Source organism: Schistocerca nitens, chromosome 4 (assembly GCF_023898315.1).
Source record: "Schistocerca nitens isolate TAMUIC-IGC-003100 chromosome 4, iqSchNite1.1, whole genome shotgun sequence".
NCBI classification, from domain to species: domain Eukaryota; kingdom Metazoa; phylum Arthropoda; class Insecta; order Orthoptera; family Acrididae; genus Schistocerca; species Schistocerca nitens.
Genome location: NC_064617.1, coordinates 356,215,826 through 356,237,687, shown reverse-complemented (window position 1 = coordinate 356,237,687; position 21,862 = coordinate 356,215,826). Strand labels below are relative to the sequence as shown.

The following is a 21,862-nucleotide window of genomic DNA, read 5'->3' as shown; positions in this document are numbered from 1 at the left end:
AGGAATATAATATCTTCATATTCTTAATAAAGACATTGCTTGGTACTTTTCACCTTAAGTTAATTGTTTCGTAACTGTGTAGTAGCCTGTGGCTTGTGATACCTTGCAAAATTGTTGTAACTCTGTAAATGAAGAGGAGTTTTTACTTAAATGTTTGAAATTAAATGTACATTCAGATGTACAGTGGAAACTTTACTTCATTTTAAATGTTCACATGTTATTGTGAAAAGTATTCTCAGCTCATTAGTGTGTACTTAAACTGTACTTAAACATTTTTTCCCCAGCGTATGTCACTCTGGTGAAAACTTTAGAGAATGATGTTCAGAAACAGAAGCGCAAAGATGATGAGCATGCTAAGTCAAGAACAAGCATTCGTCAAAATGCTGGTACTGTGAGCTATAGGGAACTTAGCATTCGGCGTTATAATGGTCTTGTTCAGATCATAATGAACCCTGCATCAACAAAAATGAAAAATGCACTAAACTTGCAGGTGAGTTTGAATGGTGTGCTGAATATTACTAAGTATAAAAAAGTGTACTGTTAAATCAAAACAGTATTAAAGCTAAGGGCCTACTTTTTTCAGAATCTGTCTTTGTAATTTGCATTGATCACTCACTTCTTTTTTGCTTATTACTGTAGGTCAGAACTGTCAGAAATAATAAATATTGGCCCAAATAGTATGGTCATTTCAGTTGTTAATGTAATCCTTTTGGGTGGGTCTTTCTGTCATTGTCAGGCTATATACGATAAGTTGCAGTGCTACTAATTGAGCTATATATGGAGGTTAGCAGGATTTCCGGTGTAATTCTGAAACCAGTCTTAGAACTGTACTAATGCAAGATATAATTGATGAATGATTGATGGATGATTCATTAATTCATTCTTTATTGATCCACTGAGTCATTTTGTGTACAGAGAGTACTACATATTATGGGACAAGTCATTATAGCAGTTAATCATTTAAAAATACGTAATGCCAAATCAAATACAACTTGATTTACGCAATAGTATGGTAGTTATAAATTACAAGATATAGTATGAGTATACTCTCAAGTTGTTCAAAATTAAGGTCAACTAGGCCTAATGAAAATTAAAATTTGATGATACATTTAAAATCAAATTAAGTACAGATAAGCATTAAATAATTTATACATTAGTTAAGATTAACAAGATAAATATAATGAGTACAGACAAGTAGATAAATTTTTAACGGTCGGTTAGGCCTTATTGAAATTTACATTTTGAAGATAAATTATAGTACAGAAAGATAAGTGTGCAAATATATTACATAGAAAAAATCACTTTCAAAATATTCGTGTAGCCTACATTATAAAAAGAATATTTTAATAATATCGATTTAAGCCTTATTTTAAAATGTGCTGGATTGTTGATGTTTTTACATTTGGTGGTAGATGATTATATAGTTTAATCCCCATGCATTCTACACTATAAGCATATAATTTAGTGGAATGTGGAAACTGTGTCAGCTAATATTTCCCTCTAGTGTTGTGCTGGTGATAGTCCAGATTCTGCTTTAGGCTGACAATATTTAGCTTGGTGACACTTAGTATCTCTAATATGTGCTTGCATGGAAGTGGAAGAATACCTAGTTTTCAGAATAGCTTTTTACATGAGCCTCTCTGCTTTTTAAATGACAGTACACTGACAGCTTTCTTTTGGAGCCCCAGAGGCCATGTGTTAGCATTGAGTGGTAAAGAGCATGGTACCCTGACATTAGGATTTTTAGAAGTGTCACTTCCCTGACTTACAGAAGCATAAAAAATACTTTTTTTAGCTTGGTAGCTAAGCTGTCAGTGTGTCTTTTCCAACTCAGAGTGTCAGAGATAGATATTCCAAGGAATTTAGTTACATTTTCCAATTCAATACTATTTCCACCTATTTGTATAGTTGAAATGGTGGGATTTCTGTTCTGGACTGTATGAAATGTTAGGCCTACAGTCTTTTTTTTGCAATAAGAAGTAGCCTATTAGCTGTAAGCCATGAATCCAGTAGAGCTGTACGTTGGCTGACTGCAGCTTCAATGCATTCTTCTGAGTCAGATATCAGAATATTGGTGTCATCGGCAGAAAGGAAGGTATTGCAAGTCGGTAGGTGAAGAGGAAGATGGTTAATGAACAGGAGAAATAGGATCTGGCCTAAAACTGATCCTTGATGGACACCATGTTTTACGGTTTGCATATCAGAACGTGAAACTGTGGATTTTCCTGGAGGGATGACCTCACATATCTGCATATAGTGTTTTCTGTTTAGTAGGTAGCTTGCAAACCAGTTGTAGGCAGTGCCCTGTATACCATAGTTATATAGTTTTTGTAGTAGTATTCTGTGGTTTACAATATTGAAGGCCTTTGTGAGGTCAAAGAATAACCCCACAGCTGGCTGTTTCTTAGCTATGAGAGTGATAGTTGTATCTAGAAATTTATAAACAACTTTGTTTTCTGCTTCTGGAATCCATATTGAGCTGGAGAAAGGATACTATACTTATTCAGAAATGTGATATAGTAGAAAAGGCATTCACAGGTGTCCAGTGATATTGGGAGATCTCATTTTCTGTACTGTATTTTGAAGACCATCTTCTTCCAGTGTCACAAGTGATGATCTTAAATATGCTCACTATGTGGACTCTCTTCCCCATGAACCATGGACCTTGCCGTTGGTGGGGAGGCTTGCGTGCCTCAGCGATACAGATGGCCGTACCGTAGTTGCAACCACAACGGAGGGGTATCTGTTGAGAGGCCTTGCTGTGCTGGTACTGCGAACGGCTGAAAGCAAGGGGAAACTACGGCCGTAATTTCTCCCGAGGGCATGCAGCTTTACTGTATGGATAAATGATGATGGCGTCCTCTTGGGTAAAATATTCCGGAGGTAAAATAGTCCCCCATTTGGATCTCCGAGCAGGGACTACTCAAGAGGACGTCGTTATCAGGAAAAAGAAAACTGGCATTCTACGGATCGGAGCGTGGAATGTCATATCCCTTAACCGGGCAGGTAGATTAGAAAATTTAAAAAGGGAAATGGATAGGTTAAAGTTAGATATAGTGGGAATTAGCGAAGTTCGGTGGCAGGAGGAACAAGACTTTTGGTCAGGTGAATACATGGTTATAAACACAAAATCAAATAGGGGTAATGCAGGAGTAGGTTTAATAATGAATAAAAAAAATAGGTTTGCGGGTAAGTTACCACAAACAGCATAGTGAACGCATTATTGTGGCCAAGATAGACACGAAGCCCTTGCCTACTACAGTAGTACAAGTTTATATGCCAACTAGCTCTGCAGATGATGAAGAAATTGAAGAACTGTATGATGAGATAAAAGTAATTATTCAGGTAGTGAAGGGAGACGAAAATTTAATAGTCATGGGTGACTGGAATTCGAGAGTAGGAAAAGGGAGAGAAGGGAACATAGTAGGTGAATATGGATTGGGGGAGAGAAATGAAAGAGGAAGCCGTCTGGTAGAGTTTTGCACAGAGCATAACTTAATCTTAGCTAACACTTGGTTCAAGAATCATGAAAGAAGGTTGTATACATGGAAGAATCCTGGAGATACTAGAAGGTATCAGATAGATTATATAATGGTAAGACAGAGATTTAGGAACCAGGTTTTAAATTGTAAGACATTTCCAGGGGCAGATGTGGACTCTGACCACAATCTATTGGTTATGAACTGTAGATTAAAACTGAAGAAACTGCAAAAAGGTGGGAATTTAAGGAGATGGGACCTGGATAAACTGAAAGAACCAGAGGTTGTACAGAGTTTCAGGGAGAGTATAAGGGAACAATTGACAGGAATGGGGGAAAGAAGTACAGTAGAAGAAGAATGGGTAGCTCTGAGGGATGAAGTAGTGAAGGCAGCAGAGGATCAAGTAGGTAAAAAGATGAGGGCTAGTAGAACTCCTTGGGTAACTGCAGAAATATTGAACTCAATTGATGAAAGGAGAAAATATAAAAATGCAGTAAATAAAGCAGGCAAAAAGGAATACAGACGTCTCAAAAATGAGATCGACAGGAAGTGCAAAATGGCTAAGCAGGGATGGCTAGAGGGCAAATGTAAGGATGTAGAGGCTTACCTCACTACGGGTAAGATAGATACTGCCTACAGGAAAATTAAAGAGGCCTTTGGAGAAAAGAGAACTTTTATGAATATCAAGAGGTCAGACGGAAATCCAGTTCTAAGCAAAGAAGGGAAAGCAGAAAGGTGGAACGAGTATATAGAGGGTCTATACAAGGGTGATGTACTTGAGGACAATATTATGGAAATGGAAGAGGATGTAGATGAAGATGAAATGGGAGATATGATACTACGTGAAGAGTTTGACAGAGCACTGAAAGACCTGAGTTGAAACAAGGCCACGGGAGTAGACAACATTCCATTAGACCTACTGATGGCCTTGGGAGAGTCAGTCCTGACAAAACTGTACCATCTGGTGAGCAAGATGTATGAGACAGGCGGAATACCCTCAGACTTCAAGAAGAATATAATAATTCCAATCCCAAAGAAAGCAGGTGTTGACAGATGTGAAAATTACCGAACTATCAGTTTAATAAGTCACAGCTGCAAAATACTATCGTGAATTCTTTACAGACGAATGGAAAAACTGGTAAAAGCTGACCTCGGGGAAGATCAGTTTGGATTCCGTAGAAATGTTGGAACACTTGAGGCAGTACTGACCTTATGACTTATCTTAGAAGAAAGATTAAGAAAAGGAAAACCTACGTTTCTAGCATTTGTAGACTTAGAGAAAACTTTTGACAATGTTGATTGGAATACTCTCTTTCAAATTCTGAAGGCGGCAGGTGTAAAATACAGGGAGCGAAAGGCTATTTACAATTTGTACAGAAACCAGATGGCAGTTATAAGAGTCGAGGCGCATGAAAGGGAAGCAGTGGTTGGGAAGGGAGTGAGACAGGGTTGTAGCCTCTCCCCGATGTTATTCAATCTGTATATTTAGCAAGCAGTAAAGGAAACAAAAGAAAAATTCGGAGTAGGTATTAAAATCCTTGGAGAAGAAATAAGAAGTTTGTGGTTTGCCAATGACATTGTAATTCTATCAGAGACAGCAAAGGACTTGGAAGAGCAGTTGAATGGAATGGACAGTGTCTTGAAAGGAGGATATAAGATGAACATCAACAAAAGCAAAACAACGATAATGGAATGTAGTCAAATTAAGTCGGGTGATGCTGAGGGAATTAGATTAGGAAATGAGGCACTTAAAGTAGTAAAGGAGTTTTGCTATTTGGGGAGCAAAATAACTGATGATGGTCGAAGTAGAGAGGATATAAAATGTAGACTGGCAATGGCAAGGAAAGCGTTTCTGAAGAAGAGAAATTTGTTAACATCGAGTATAGATTTAAGTGTCAGGAAGTCGTTTCTGAAAGTATTTGTGTGGAGTGTAGCCATGTGTGGAAGTGAAACATGGACAATAAACAGTTTGCACAAGAAGAGAATAGAAGCTTTCGAAATGTGGTGCTACAGAAGAATGCTGAAGATTAGATGGGTGGATCACATAACTAATGATGAAGTATTGAATAGAATTGGGGAGAAGAGGAGTATGTGGCACAACTTGACAAAAAGAAGGAACCGGTTAGTAGGACATGTTCTGAGGCATCATGGGATCACAAATTTAGCATTGGAGGGCAGCGTGGAGGGTAAAAATCGTAGAGGGAGACCAAGAGATGAATACACTAAGCAGATTCAGAAGGATGTGGGTTGCAGTAAGTACTGGGAGATGAAGAAGCTTGCACAGGATGGGGTAGCATGGAGAGCTGCATCAAACCAGTCTCAGGACTGAAGACCACAACAACAACAGCAACATGTGGACTCCAGATAGACAGGTAGAAATACCAACACAATCACTCACAGCAACTGATGATAACTTTATGGAAATAAAGAGCAAAACATTGAAATTGTCATCCAATTAGACACCAAGAAAAATTGTCTTCTGGTGCACAGCTTCACCAGTCAGTTGTTGATGCTTTTGGGAAGAACTTCTAAGACATTCACTTATAACACATTACAGTAGTTTGAGAAACGTGGCATTTTGGACCAGTTGAATACCTGGAAAATCAGTATTCTAGCACATAGGTTGATCAGGATGTTGGTAGTACTGTTGGAGAGAAAGTACTTGGAGTTCAGATAGTTTTCCCAAAGCTTGTAGAATTCTCGGGTGTCTGGCTGGGTCATGTTGTAATTACTCCACAATATTTTGGCAGACAGGCTTCGTGCCATCTTCAGGTGGTCCCTGATTAATGCTGCTCAGTTTTAACAAACATCTATTTATACCTAAACTGAACTGTTGTAATTACTGTTTAAGGAATTCATAATTCTTCACTCAAAGATGTGCTGGTTAATTCTTTTTCTTCTTGAAATGTTTCATATGTTTCCCGCAGTTAAAAATATTGATACTGGAAACAATGCCTAACAGTACTGATTTGTTATTTTGATACTATATGGAGAGTACTTCATCATTACTTCCAGTTTCCATATTAGATTCTGTTGCTTGACAACAGTTCACTTCATTTTTAACCCTTCTATAACTCTTTATGATGAAAGTTTTATGTGTAAATTGATATATTTCTTAAGTCCTTGGTTGCTAAATGGTGTTAATGAAAGAACCATGCAGCATTAGAGTGGGTCATAATTGTGTGTGTTTGGTACGAGTCACTCTTAGTTATATGTGAACTAAAGGAGGAGAGGGAGAGGAACGCTGTTCAAACTAATGTCTAACTGAACTTTCTCGTAAATTTAGTAGTGCGACCTGTATTTGAGATTTACTTTTTACTATAATCTGGTGTCAAAAGTTTATGTGCAGGCTGTAGTTGCGCGTGGCCTATATTCGCGCAAATACAGTATTCCATCTAAAGCTTTTCAGTTAGCTTGTGCCTTAGTAAGAAGAGAATTGTATTTAGATGTTGAACATATTAATATCCCGTCCAATAGAGGGTATCGATAGTGAATCAGTGGTGTTGCAGCTCATGAATGAGGAGCACTGCCAGAGACGTGGAAAGTGGGTCACATGGGCTGAGCCACTGACAGCCACAGGCTAAGAAAGCCACCACAGCTCGGTCAGTTGTCGTACACCGTATGTGTTGTTTCTAATTATGCATAGCTCCTAGACTGATACTGATTCAGCTTTGGACCTCGACTTTGTGGCTATTGTTTGTGGTGCTTATTCAATAATCCACTCACGACAAACTTGGCTTTGCTTACAGTTTACACATTTTTACCTGCCACAGACACTGTAGTGGCGATGAGTTCTTGCCTTATCTTGTTTGCCTCCCGTTTATATGTTATGGACTGAAATGTTGGCAGCAACAGCTGTCCTAGCAGCAGAAGTTTGCAGCTCAAAAACAGTAAAAACTTTAGCAGGAATGGCAGGCTGTTCTCCTGCAGTTCATTTCTGAGCAGCATCAATCATGTCAGTCGTTGGTCATGGCTGCATCGCCATTGCCATTCGCTGCTCTCAGTGAATATTCAGAAAGCGGGGGAGTGTGCTTCCACCATTTTGAGCTGTACTGTTTTGCGTATGGCATTTCTAGTATGCAGAAATTACTTTGCTTTTGTTGTAAGGTAGTTATTTTATAAAGTGGTGCAGAAATTGCAATCACTTTTGGACCCTAGTGAATTGCCTTCCAGTAACCTCTGTGCTATATTAACCGAATACAACAGTCAGCTGAGACAGTGTTGCTGCTACGTTCCATTTTAATCAGTATCATAAACAACATCGAAAGTCGTGTGCAATTAAGGCTTCTGGCTTGCAGGATCTCACTCACAAGTGCAGTTTCGTGTGCCAGAACTGTAAAGTTTCATGTGCAGACTCATTGACTCGCCATGGGTGCCTTGGTCCTAATAAGGAAGGTCACAGCTTTGGCGAAGTCAAGTCATAATCATGGAAAAGTATTTAAAATTGCTAAATCTTGTGACATTGCTTCAGTAGCTCACATGCTTTTACAAATTAAGGTCAGGTTTCTCAGATTGCTAGCCGCTGTCACAAGCAGCGCTCAAGTGATGATTCTGACTCTTCATCCTCTTAACTCTCACTCAAGTTCACAAGTTCTGTATCACTGACATCTCATAAGAGACTTAAGCACATCAATTATTCTACTCCCTCCTTGGCATCTAGATGACTTTTTTTTGTAGTGTTAATCGGGCGTGTCAGAAACGTCTTTCCACCTTGGCAGTGAGACATATGTCACACTCGTTGAAGAAGCTTAAGCCATACCCTCATTGAGGCAGTGGGCGTACCAGAAGTTGGTGCCTGTATCGCACTGGATATGCTGAACAAGCAGTTATGTAGTTGATGTGTGTCATCAAGTGGCCCACCAGCTGCATGCTCAGTTACAGCATGAGAACAACGCTGTCCATTCCATCATGGCTGCAGAGCTGGCAGTTTCCCTGTTGCTGTGCAAGCTCAGTTTGGACTGGACACTGCTTGACGAGTCCTTGGAAGTCCAACGTTCAGTTGGCACTGTCATGCCTTTAATCAGTGATGGAACATTGGGGGATTGGACAAAAATATGGAAACACCATTAGAAATTCATGCTTGAATGAAAATACAGATGTTACCCAAGACTGGTTTTTGACCACAAATGGCACCTGAGCAATGTCTTCAGTTGCCAGTGTCAGTCTCGGCCAGAACAATGATCCGTGTAGTTATGAGTGTGTTATGTCAGAGCTAAGTCTGTATGAACATGGGCAAATTGTGTGTGTGTGTGTGTGGGAGGGTGGGGGGTGGCTTCTGTACCTGTAGGAGCTGAAGTGTTTGGTGTTGCAGGAGGCACTGTATTGAAAATTTATACTGCTTCAAGAAACTGGAAAAACATCATCTGCTAAGTCACAACGGAGCCAAAACTGTGCGTTGAGTGATCATGACAGACAGTCATTGAAGATTATTGTAATGAAAAACATGAGGACGACAGCTGTAAAAGTACTGCAGAATTTAATGTCACACTCGTGAACCCTGTGAGCACCAAAACATTGTGAAGAGAATGCCATAAGCATGCAATTGTAGCATGAGCTGGAATTCCAAAACCACACTTCAGTGATGCCAATGTCTGCAAACAGATTAGGTGGTGCTGAAGCCATAGAACCTAGACTGTGGAGCAATAGAAGAATGTCATTTGCTCTGATGAGTTTTGTTTCACACAGTTTCCAACTTCTGGATGATTGATTGGTTGTGTTAAAAAGGGGGGGGGGGGGGGACCTTCTGGCTGAATTTACATCCCAAGGGTGAAACATGGTGGGCATTCAGTGTTTATTTGCACAGCCATGTTGTGGTATTCTGTGGGCTCCATAATTATTCTGCAAGATTGCATTACTGCCAAGGATTACATGAACATTTTGGCTGATCAGGTCCATCCGATGGTAAGGTGTTTGCTCCCAGTAGTGTTACTGTGTTCCAAGACAACAGGACCCATGTTCACACAGCTTACATTGTGCAGAACTGATTTTGTGAGCATGAGGATGAATTATTGAATCTCCCGCCGTCACTCCAGTCATCAGATCTCAATGTTATTGAGCCTTTGTGGCCTGATTTGGAGAGAAGGTTGTGTTGTTGTTCTCCACCTTCATCATTGTTACCAGAACTTGCCCCCCCCCCCCCCCCCCCTTTTCTTCTTTTTCCAGCAGAAATGGTATAAGATTGCTTTGAAAACCGTACAGGACCTGTATATATTTATTACAAGATGACTAGAAGCTGTTTTGGATGTCAATGGGTTTCATACACTGTATTAGACAGGGTACTGTGTTGTGTTTTTGGTGTTTCCATATTTTTGTCCAACCTCTGCATAGCTGGCTTGATTGCCTTCACTGGGTCGAGCGTGACACCTGGCTCTGTCTTACTGCCACAGGGCCATTCCTCTCCTTGGGGAACTGTCACTGGTGACTAACGCCCAAACCTACAGATGTCAGACACTCAGATCATTACCAAACGTTGTATGCAGATAGAGTATCAACCAAAACACCAACGTAGTTCACACTATGTGCTGTCGTCCAGTAGAACATGCATAAACGGTAATTAGCAGTAACACCAGAACAATGGAGCACAGAACCGGTGTATCTGTTACTGATAGTTTTGCACATTTCATGTGGGTGAGCTGGTGGAGTGTGAGATGTACCAACAGTCCTGCCTTCAAACCACACAGATGACAATGGTTTATGCGTGAAACTGTTTTATGGGAGATCGTTTTCCTGACTTTTCAAAAGTTTTTAGAAATGTTCTTTTGTCAGTCTGCTTTCACTTTGTTAGCTGAAAGTAGCAGACCTATAGAGTACATTAGTAAAGATAGGTGTTGTGTTGCATTGGACATGTGGGGCAGAACAGACACCACTCGTGATGAAGCAGCTAGTGCATTTGTAGTTTCACAGAGTAAACATAAACAATCGGAACAGTAGAATAAACAAAAAAATTGCGTCACATGTGGGGAAGTATTAGTAGGCCCAAATAACATTTTCACACATAATACAGTTAAAAAAAAATAAAAAAATCCTCATTTGGGTATGAACCCAGGACCCATGGTGCGACGATCTAATGCTCTACCATCTTCCCCCCAGAAGCTATATGTGTTAGTTACTTACAGTTATACTTTTCCTGTGCTCTGTAGATATGGTATTACTTTTAATTAACATTTATGCTCGTTCTACTGGATGACAGCACATAGTGCAAACTAAATCGAAATTTTGGTTGATACTCTTTCGACACAAAATGTTTGGTACTGATCTGAGTGTCTGACATCTGGAGGTTTGGGTGTAAGTACAAAAATGTTGCATGTATGCTATCTTCTTAGTAGTGCACTATACTATTGCAACTAACATTTTCAGCTTAAGCACCTTAACAGTTTTAGGTTCATAGTAGATGACCAAGTTAATCTGGTGTCAGACATAGTGCCTTTTTCTGATCGTGACACCCTGTGCGCTTCATATAAGGAGTTTTTGAACAAATGTGTTGTAACTACACAGCTCACATTTCTCTGAAATCTTTTGCTGTGCCTAAATTTTGTCAAGTTTGCCCACTTCCATTTGTGATTCATGAGTCTGTTCAGACGGTACTCTCTGTAGCCCTCCAATGTGGAGCCTGAGTGGATGGTTCGGATTTTCAAGGCCCAAGATGCGATAAGCCTTACAGTCATCATTGATGTTGACCAAGCAGACTTTTCACTGGTTCGTGATGCCTTATAGGTCCATTCCCACCAACAGGGTTCGTCCGGCCTTAGTTCTGCATGGGCGCCAGCATCACACTATTTTTTACCTCCGTCTTGTGCTGTGTGTCCATCCTACAGATAGGCCTGCTTACACAATGTTTTGGACACAGTTATATTGGCCTTCTTCTGTTTCTACTGAATAGAACAGGGAGGAGGCCTCTGCAATTGTGGATGAAACATTGGTTTCATCAGTGATAGTTTTTTGCAATATGATATGGTCCATACCCATAAAACTACCATGCTATGCTGTAAATTATTTACTGAATTTCTTTGTGAAATAAGAAACTTCCCTTGCATTCTGAATTCACATTCATACTGTCTTCTTCCACTTGCTAGTTCTTCCCTGTATCCATTTAGCATTTCAACTGCACTAGCAGAAATATCTCTCCAACCCATCAATCAAGTTTGTTAAACAACTAAAAATTTATACAAACTGTAGAGCTGACTAGAACAAAGCAACAATATCATCCACAAATTCTTGGCTGCTGGCTGTACGTATCAGTGGCCAATACATGAACTGCTTCTCAGTGCCTTCACTAGACACTAGAGTGTCATCCAATGATGTCTTGTGTGTGCCCAGTTGGAGAGAAGTCTGGTGATCGAGCAGGCCAAAGTACATTCAATATTCTGTACAGCAGGTTGGGTTACAGCAGCAGTATGTGGGGTAACAGTATCCTTTGGGAAAACACCCCCTGAAATCCTGTTCATGAATGGCAGCACAGCAGGTCGAATCACCCTGTTTATGTATGAATTTGCACTCGGGACATGTGGGATAACCACAAGAGTCGTGTTGTTGTTGTACAAAATCACAACCCAGACCATAACTCCAGGTGTAGGTTCAGTGTGTGTAGCACACAGACATGTTGGTTGCAGGCCCTTAATTGGCCTCTTCCTAGTCAACGCATGGCCATCACTGGCACTAAGGCAGAATCTGCTTTCATCAGAAAACACGACAGGCCTACAATCTGCCCTCCAACAAGCTCTCGTTCGACACTACTGAATTCGCATATGACGGTGGCTTGGGCTCAGCAACAAAAATTGTAAACACAACAATGTGCTGTTTTCTTTTCTCCCTCACAATCCGTTTTAACATAAAATAAGAAATTTGTATGCGTATCAGCATATGATTAGAATATAAGTATGGAATATGAATCACCTGAAACTTTATAATCCTACCCATTTGCAGATACAGGGTGTTTCAAAAATGACCGGTATATTTGAAACGGCAATAAAAACTAAACGAGCAGCGATAGAAATACACCGTTTGTTGCAATATGCTTGGGACAACAGTACATTTTCAGGCAGACAAACTTTCGAAATTACAGTAGTTACAATTTTCAACAACAGATGGCGCTGCGGTCTGGGAAACTCTATAGTACGATATTTTCCACATATCCACCATGCGTAGCAATAACATGGCGTAGTCTCTGAATGAAATTACCCGAAACCTTTGACAACGTGTCTGGCGGAATGGCTTCACATGCAGATGAGATGTACTGCTTCAGCTGTTCAATTGTTTCTGGATTCTGGCGGTACACCTGGTCTTTCAAGTGTCCCCACAGAAAGAAGTCACAGGGGTTCATGTCTGGCGAATAGGGAGGCCAATCCACGCCGCCTCCTGTATGTTTCGGATAGCCCAAAGCAATCACACGATCATCGAAATATTCATTCAGGAAATTAAAGACGTCGGCCGTGCGATGTGGCCGGGCACCATCTTGCATAAACCACGAGGTGTTCGCAATGTCGTCTAAGGCAGTTTGTACCGCCACAAATTCACGAAGAATGTCCAGATAGCGTGATGCAGTAATCGTTTCGGATCTGAAAAATGGGCCAATGATTCCTTTGGAAGAAATGGCGGCCCAGACCAGTACTTTTTCAGGATGCAGGGACAATGGGACTGCAACATGGGGCTTTTCGGTTCCCCATATGCGCCAGTTCTGTTTATTGACGAAGCCGTCCAGGTAAAAATAAGCTTCGTCAGTAAACCAAATGCTGCCCACATGCATATCGCCGTCATCAATCCTGTGCACTATATCGTTAGCGAATGTCTCTCGTGCAGCAATGGTAGCGGCGCTGAGGGGTTGCCGCGTTTGAATTTTGTATGGATAGAGGTGTAAACTCTGGCACATGAGACGATACGTGGACGTTGGCGTCATTTGGACCGCAGCTGCAACACGGCGAACGGAAACCCGAGGCCGCTGTTGGATCACCTGCTGCACTAGCTGTGCGTTGTCCTCTGTGGTTGCCGTACGCGGTCGCCCTACCTTTCCAGCACGTTCATCCGTCACGTTCCCAGTCCGTTGAAATTTTTCAAACAGATCCTTTATTGTATCGCTTTTCGGTCCTTTGGTTACATTAAACCTCCGTTGAAAACTTCGTCTTGTTGCAACAACACTGTGTTCTAGGCGGTGGAATTCCAACACCAGAAAAATCCTCTGTTCTAAGGAATAAACCATATTGTCTACAGCACACTTGCACATTGTGAACAGCACACGCTTACAGCAGAAAGACAACGTACAGAATGGCGCACCCACAGACTGCGTTGTCTTCTATATCTTTCACATCACTTGCAGCGCCATCTGTTGTTGAAAATTGTAACTACTGTAATTTTGAAAGTTTGTCTGCCTGAAAATGTACTGTTGTCCCAAGCATATTGCAACAAACGGTGTATTTCTATCGCTGCTCGTTTAGTTTTTATTGCCGTTTCAAATATACCAGTCATTTTTGAAACACCCTGTAGAAACTATGCAAAATAATTTCATTGAAGCTACTATCCTCACAGAATCAGCTGCTGGAGTGGTCTTTCTCATACCCAATATGCCAATGATCCCAACCGATTAATCCACTCATTTTAAGCAACTTCAGTTCCCAATCAAGGTTTCGTTCTCAATGAAAGTAACAAGGCTCAAGGTTAGAGAGAGGGTAGGAGGAAATGGGCAGAGGGGGTAGGAGAAGGAAATTAAGATTTATACCCAATTCCAGTATATATTTAGCAACTGCAGAGCATTAATCAAACAATGGAAAATCTGGGATGGAATCTAACAATATTATGAAAAGGAAGTTGCTACTCGCTATACAATGGAGATGCTGAGTCGCAGACAGGCACAATAAAGACTGACACTAATATAGCTTTCAACCAGTCAGGCCATTGTCAAAATTAGACAACAGACACACACATACACACTCGCGCAAATGCAACTCTCACACACATGACTGCAGTCTCAGACAACTGAGGCCACACTGCAAACAGCAGCACCACTGGATGATGGGTGCACCCTGCCTATTTACTTCCCTCCCTTTCTGGTGACCCCCCTGCCCTCTGTCTAACCTCCCGATTGCTCGTAACTGCCCTACCCTCTTTCTACCTCATCCCTTTGTGCTCCCCAACAGCATGTCACTGTCCGCCACCCCTACCCTACTATCCCTCCCCACCCCAGCCTCCTTCTTACCCCCACCCAGTCGCCACTCCCATCGTGCTCTGGTGCTGTAGTTCGCAATGTGGCCTCAGTTGCCTGAGACTGCAGTCATGTGTGAGAGCTGCTTTTGCGTGAGTGTGTAGGTGTGTGTCTGTCGTCTCTGAAGGAACACAAAATATACGTACAGTGCATAGTCTAGAATACTGAATACTAGTTTTGAGTGTTCCCGGACAAACAGTGTTCACGAAAAAAAACACGAGTTTGGTGGTCGTGTTCTTTTATTTTCCTGGATTGCTCAATGTTCAGGGTTTATAACTGTGGAAATAATAGTTATACATGAAAGTCGGAATTAAGTTTCCTACAATTTTGGAGACTGTCTGGAAAATGGATTGAATGAGAGACGACATAATTTTGCCACCTAGTCTATAATGTTTACAATGAACTTTCCTGAGCAGAGTTTTGCATGTGACAACTTAGTGAGTTGTAATTGTGTTGGTTTTGGATCTAAGATAAGGATTCAAATTTTTAATAATAAATGAAAATCACCAGTAGAGCAGAAGCAAACTGGTGCTTTTCATTTATTATAATGTTGTTCTACCAAGAACCGACGGAAGATTCTGTTAATATTTTTAATAATAATTAATAGTAACAGAGTGATGCGAGGAGAAATTTTAAACATTGTACTGAAAGGAGAAATAGCTGACAAAGGAAAAAAGAATCTTAGAAATAGTGTGCTGAGCAAAATTGAGAAAGTAAATAAAGGTATAACCTCTGCACCAGCGAAAACTGTTAATCTCTACATAAGTTAATTTTCAGAAAGGTTTCAGATGACAGAAGAAATTGAAAACACTTGGAGGATTTTCTAGTTTTACTTTTCAATCGGTATCCAATGAACGTGAAGCTAAGAAGTCATTTATTGAAGCATATTTTTCAGAAGTGAAAGTGCAAGCAGTCTGCAATATGTTGTGTGTAGAAAGCAGGACAAAAAATGATATGACTACTGAAATTTGTTGTTATTTACGCAACACTGCCAAAGTTGCAGTGAAAATTAAGGATAACATAGTGTCTGAAGAGGATGGTGATGAAGAAGAGGATGCAGTCCAAGTGGATAGTGACAAAAGATTGAGTGTACTTGAAAAGACGACAGTTCTCACCACATTCTCAAGACCAGGGTTAATTTTCCTCTGTTATTTCATGATGTTAAGGGTGCTCTTAAGTCATGTAGTGGCAGTGACTGATATCTAGTTAAAAACTGTATCATGGGCTTTGAAGAAGCAGCATTTTTAATGGGTTGGAGTCCACTGCTTGGTGATATTCATAATGACTCGGTACATTATTGAGAGGGTAGAAGAAGGTTCAGGGACAAAACTTCTACTTCATGGTGCTGGTAGTGTGGAAGAGTTTAAGAGAACAAATAAGGCATCACAAAAGAGCTGTGAAGTTATTGCTGAAAGAAAGAACAAAAGTTACAGCAATGAAAGCTTTGGAAACTCCAGTAAGAAAGATGCTAAAGACTCAGGTAACAGAAATGCAGAAAGTGCAGCTTGGGATCCAAACAAAAAGTGTTGCAGTTGTGGTGTCATTCAAGGTCAAGTGATTACATCCACAAGAGCAAGGGAAAGAGATGCTTCACTTACAATGAATTTGGCCATGTCTCATCTGAATGCCCATAGCAGGGAGTAATCAAAAGGCAACAATGAATGCAGACATTTTTCAGAAGAATATTAAGAACTATAAATTTAAAAATGTATGAATAAGTGACTGACTAAGAGGTGATGGTGCTAATTGACCGCGGCTGTCAATTTATTATGAAAAACATGTTTGTGAGATTATGGATGCTCCAAGGTTTCAAGGTACTGGTGTTGCCTTGACATGATTTGGGAAAAACTTGATCTCTTCGTAAAGGTATTTGACAGGCATAGAAGAAATTGATGATGTGAAAATTGAAACAGATACTTTTGTGGTTTCTAGAGACACTATGAATTTAGAAGTGGTAGTTGGAAATGATCTTCCTGACCAAACTGAAGTTTTAATAAACAACAATGGAGTTACTATTAGCAGGCCAGAAAGTGGTGTGTGACATAACTATGTCAGTGCATGAGAAAAAGCATGCTGTAATTGAGTTTCAAATTCAAAGAGTTTGCCCACAGATGGAGCACAGTCTCCTTCATTGTGGCAATGCCAGACCACAAACAACTGCTATGACATCTACAATCTGCAACAAACTGACACCTTGGGTTCACTGTCATCAGTCATCCCTCTCACAATCCTGACTAGGTCCCATCCGATTTTCATCTTCTTCCAAAACTTAAACACCTTCGAGGACTACACTTTTGTTGTGATAAAGTGATGCAAGCAGAGGTGAGGTTTTGGCTCCATTAACAAAGTCAAACATTCTACAGTGACAGTGACATTCTAAAGATGTAGAACGTTAAAATTGTAGGAACAGACTGCTACTTGCTGTAAAGAAGACATGTTAAGATGCAGATAGCCACAATTAAAAGATACTTACATAAAGCTTTCAGCCACAGCCTTCATCAGTAAAAGAGATTTACACACCATTCATACACACAAGGAAGCACATCTCATGTCCTCAGCACCGCCAGGTCCAGCATCTCGGGCCGAAAGCTTCTTGTAAGTATCTTTTAATTGTGCCTGTCTGCAACTTAACATGTCTTCTTCACAGTAATTAACAAGCTGTCTTTTCCTATGCTGTTGGCGTTTCCATTGTTTGATGTAGAATGTTAATAATGTTTGTTTTATTTAAAAAGATTTAAGAGTTTTCACCTAAAAATTCAGAGGCATCGCTTTTCAGCAAATGGTCGTAGATTTCTCACACATTCATAAGTTCTTTGATGTACTCCTATCAACAGAGTTTAGTCCTCATGTTACTACCTTAATGAGTGTTCTGTGTAGTCATTGTGAAGATAATTTTGTGCTAGTATTGAGATCATGGCCTGTTATACATGGTTCTGCAAACCTTTTATGTGTCTCGTGGTTTTCAATTCATCCAATGGAATGTTGAACTGCATTTGCATCTAATGTACAGCTTTTTAAAGTACTTAATTTGTTTTATGCTGTGTGCACATTGTTCATTAGTTTTTATTGATGTAATCCTCTTGTGAAGTTGGTCGCTACAACCAAAATCAGTAGAAAATGAATAATAAATTTGTACCCCTGATGGGAAATGCAACATTCTTTATATTCCCGACAGCTGTAATGAGTCATCTCAGAAAACTGTTAATGCTGACTGTTTGTTTCAAGTAGCACTGTTAGATTGTAGAATTGGTGTTTCAGTACTCAGCCACAAATCTTAACTTCAATATTATTATAAGCAAGGACTGAGAAGATTTTGGAAGTTTATTAAAAAATTTAAAAATGTTATTTTGTGTGAGTTTCTTGTATTTGTCAGTTTGTATCTCAGTGTATCAAAAGTCCAGTTTGCCCCTGTTATTGTGATGATGTATTTTCTCTTAAGTTTAGAGCTCACTTGTCCTGCTCTTGACATAAAGTAATTCTGTTCACAATGGTTGGTATGCTCAGCTTGAGAAAGATGGGATGCCAGAGGTCCTTAGAACTCACTTGCTTTTTATTCTGATTACCTTTTTCTTCTGTGACACAAGGGCAATATTCTCAAGTAAATCTGCCAAAGGAGATGTGTGATTGTAGAAGGTCAGTATATGCAATCTTAAGATATTCATTTGTGACTGCATCTCTCAGTTTCCACATGAGCTAGCAAATTGCTGCTTTTCTCTTGGAATCAGGAGGAAAGTCTAATAGTTTTGCGTTTTGCTTATGTACGAGTAGTTAATCCCAGAATTAGTTCATGTGTGTTATCAGGGCTATAAAGGAGTTTGTTAGAATAAAACTGATTCATCGCTAGTTACAGTTTTTCCTGTGTTGCCTGATGCAATGTGGTGATGATTTTGTGTGTATTGAGCAATGTCATTTAATCTGCGTAAAGTATTTCTGAGTCCTGACCTACGTGAGGAAGTAACTCATTAATTGCAACAATGAAAAGAAATTGACTGAGGACTGAACTGTGCAATACACAAGTCAAAGCTTTTAATTGAATCAAACTGTCTCCTGTTGCTCAAATAGGACTTCGTATCAGCTAAGAGAGTTCTGTATGCCATAAAACTACAAAATTTCAAGTAGGATGTTAAAGGGTATGGAGTCGAAGTCTTTAGCAAGGTAAAAAAATACAACAGATACCAGATCTTTATTTTCAGGTGCTGTTAACATCAGTGATAGCAGTAGTAGTGCTAGAATCCAGATTGTCTGTTGGGGACAAGATCATGCTTTTTGAAATAGTTATTTGGCTGGTTGTACATGGAAATGAAGTCCCATGCTTCTTGACAGAGCTTAGGGGAACGATGCAGGAGACCCGCACCGCCGTACTAGGCAAGGTCTTAATGGAGGTGGTTTTCAGTTGCCTTTCTCCAACCATAATGGGGATGAAAGATGATGATGAAAATGACACAACAACACCCAGTCATCTCGGGTCAGATGAAAATTCCTAACCTAGCCAGGAATCAAACCTGCGACCCCCTGCTCGGAAAGCGAGAACGCTACTGCGAGACCATGAACTGTGGACACTTGTACATGATAGACCTGAAAACTTCCGGAGAAAACTGGAACAACAGAAACTGGTTGTAGTTTTCAGGAATGTGCTTAGCCCCCATTTTTGTAGATAGGTGTAACTGTAACAGTTTTGAGTGCATCATTGAAAGCTCCAGATTCTAAACACTGATTAAAAATGAAAGTAAATGAGTAACAGATAAGATGTTTTTGACTTAGAGAACTTCAACACAGCTTGTATAATATCATTGTGAGTGAAGCTTGCATAATATTAGGTACAGAAAGCTCTTGATGTAACTGAAAATTTTAGAAACAGGCTGACGCCGATAATGCGTTAAGTTCCCCTGTTGCACTGTAATCATCAGAGGAGACTTGAAATCATCCAACAGTCAGTTGGGATATTTACAGTTTTTTTAGTGGAGGGCTTGATAACACATCCTCTGAAACTGCCTAGAACAGATAGTTTGGAACTGCAGTCAAGTTTGAAATCTATTAGTTTTAATGAAACAAATAGACCTGACCTCTTTGAAGATGTCCACATTGAAACTGGTGTCAGTGACCAGGAGACAGAGTTCAAAGGGCAACTAAAACAACTAGCAAGAGTTGTATGTTATGTAAATTAGATAAAAAAGCATTAGTGTCATCTCTCAATGAGAAATTGAAGCTTTTAGCTTAGGACAGGAGAATGTTAAGAAAGTATGATTCAGGTTTAAAAACATAGTTGACCATGCACTGGATAGATATTTATCTAGCAGAGCAGTTCATAATAGGCAGAACTCTCCGTGGTATACAGTCACTCTAAGTAAACTTCTAAAGAAACAGAGACTACTGCTTAGTAGGAGTAAACCAAAGTCTTCACTGACTAACATAACAGAATATTATCAAAAAATCTTTCACAAAACCCAAGAAAAGTTTGGTTGTGTGTGAAAGCTATTAGTGGCACCATGTATAGTGTCCAGTCACTCACAGACGAGACAGGAAATGAAATTCAGGGTAACAAAGCAATAGCAGAAATTATTAACCTGTTTTAAAATCTTCCTTTACAAAGGAAGACCCAGGAGTATTGACCCAGTTTATTTCTCACACCACTGTAAAGATGAGTGAAGTAGATGTTAGTGTCAGTGGCACTGAGGAGCAACTGAAATTATTATAACTGAACAAAGTCCCAGGGCTCGTTGGAATCTCCATCAAATTTTGTCTTTCAACTATAATCTACCACAAATTCCTCAGACACACACTCATGCCCAATAGTTGAAAGAAAACACAGATGGCACCCATCTACAAGGAGGGTAGTAGAAGTGATGTACAAAACTGCTGTCAAGTATTCTTGGCATCAGTTTGTTGAAGAATCTTAGAACAGATTCTGAGCTTAAATTTAATGAGGTATCTCAAATACAATTTCCTTTATGCCCAATAGTTGAAAGAAAGCACAGATGGCACCCATCTACAAGGAGGGTAGTAGAAGTGATGTACAAAACTGCTGTCAAGTATTCTTGGACTCAGTTTGTTGAAGAATCTTAGAACAGATTCTGAGCTTAAATGTAATGAGGTATCTCAAATACAGTTTCCTCTACCACACCAGTCAGCATCGTTTCCAAAACAGCGATCTTGTGAAATCCAACTTGCACTTTTCTGAGATGACTTACAGAAAGTCATGAATCAAGGCAGTTTGATAGTTGCAGTATTTCTCAATTTCTGAAAGATATTTAACTTGGTATCACATCTGCACTTTATTACCAAACATATAATCATATTGATATGAAGCAAAATTTGTGACCAGATTGAGGATTTCTTGGTTGGAGGACACAGCATGTTATCTTGGATGGAGAGTCAGCGACAGATGTAGAAGTAACTTCGAATATACCCCAGGGAAGTGTGTTATGGCCCTTTTGTTCATACTGTATAGTAATGACCTTTTGGACAATATTAATAGTGACCTCATACTTTTCACAACAATGCATTTTCTATAATGAAGTACTGTCTGAAAGAAGCTGCACAAATATTCAGCAGATCTTGAAAAGATTTCATTGTGGTACAACTGACAACTTGCATCAGATGTTCAGAAATGTAAAATTGTGCACTTCACAAAACGATAAAACGTAGTATCCTATGACTATCACATCAATGAGTCACCATTGGAATCGAAAATCTCGTAAAATACCTGGGTGTAATAGTTTGTATGGGTATGAAATGGAACAATCACATTGCCTCAGTTGTAGATAAAGCAAGTGACAGATTGTATGTAGTTCATTTGTTGAATACTAGGGAAATGCAGTCAGTCTACAAAGGAGACTGCATACAAAACACTTGTATGACCCATCCTAAAATATTGCTTAAGGTTGTGAAGCCCATACAAAATGGGATTATCAAGGGATATTGAATGTATACAGAGAAAGGCAGCACGAATCGTCACAGGTTTATTTGACCCATAGGAAAGTGTCATGAAGGTGCTGAAAGAAGTGAACTGCCAGATGCTTGAGATAGATGCAAACTATCATGTGAAAACCTACTTAGGTTCATCACTTTTCGTGATGAATCTAGAAATACATTACAACCCCTAACCTATCACTCCCACAGTGTTCACGAAGACAATGTGCATGTGTCATTTTGCTTGATTTTGTTTTTCATCTCAATTACTGAGGCCAGGAAA

The 21,862-nt window shown here is 39.8% G+C and overlaps 1 protein-coding gene across 3 annotated transcripts in view; it reads left to right on the top strand.

Annotated features, from left to right (window-relative positions):
* LOC126253090 (uncharacterized) overlaps window positions 1–21,862 on the top strand; it is a 96,061-nt gene that overhangs the window by 4,259 nt on the left and 69,940 nt on the right. For all 3 annotated transcript variants that reach the window (XM_049954193.1, XM_049954192.1, XM_049954191.1), the window contains exon 3: window positions 285–490. In XM_049954193.1, the coding sequence (XP_049810150.1) occupies window positions 285–490 (206 nt within the window). The remainder of the gene's footprint in view (window positions 1–284; window positions 491–21,862) is intronic.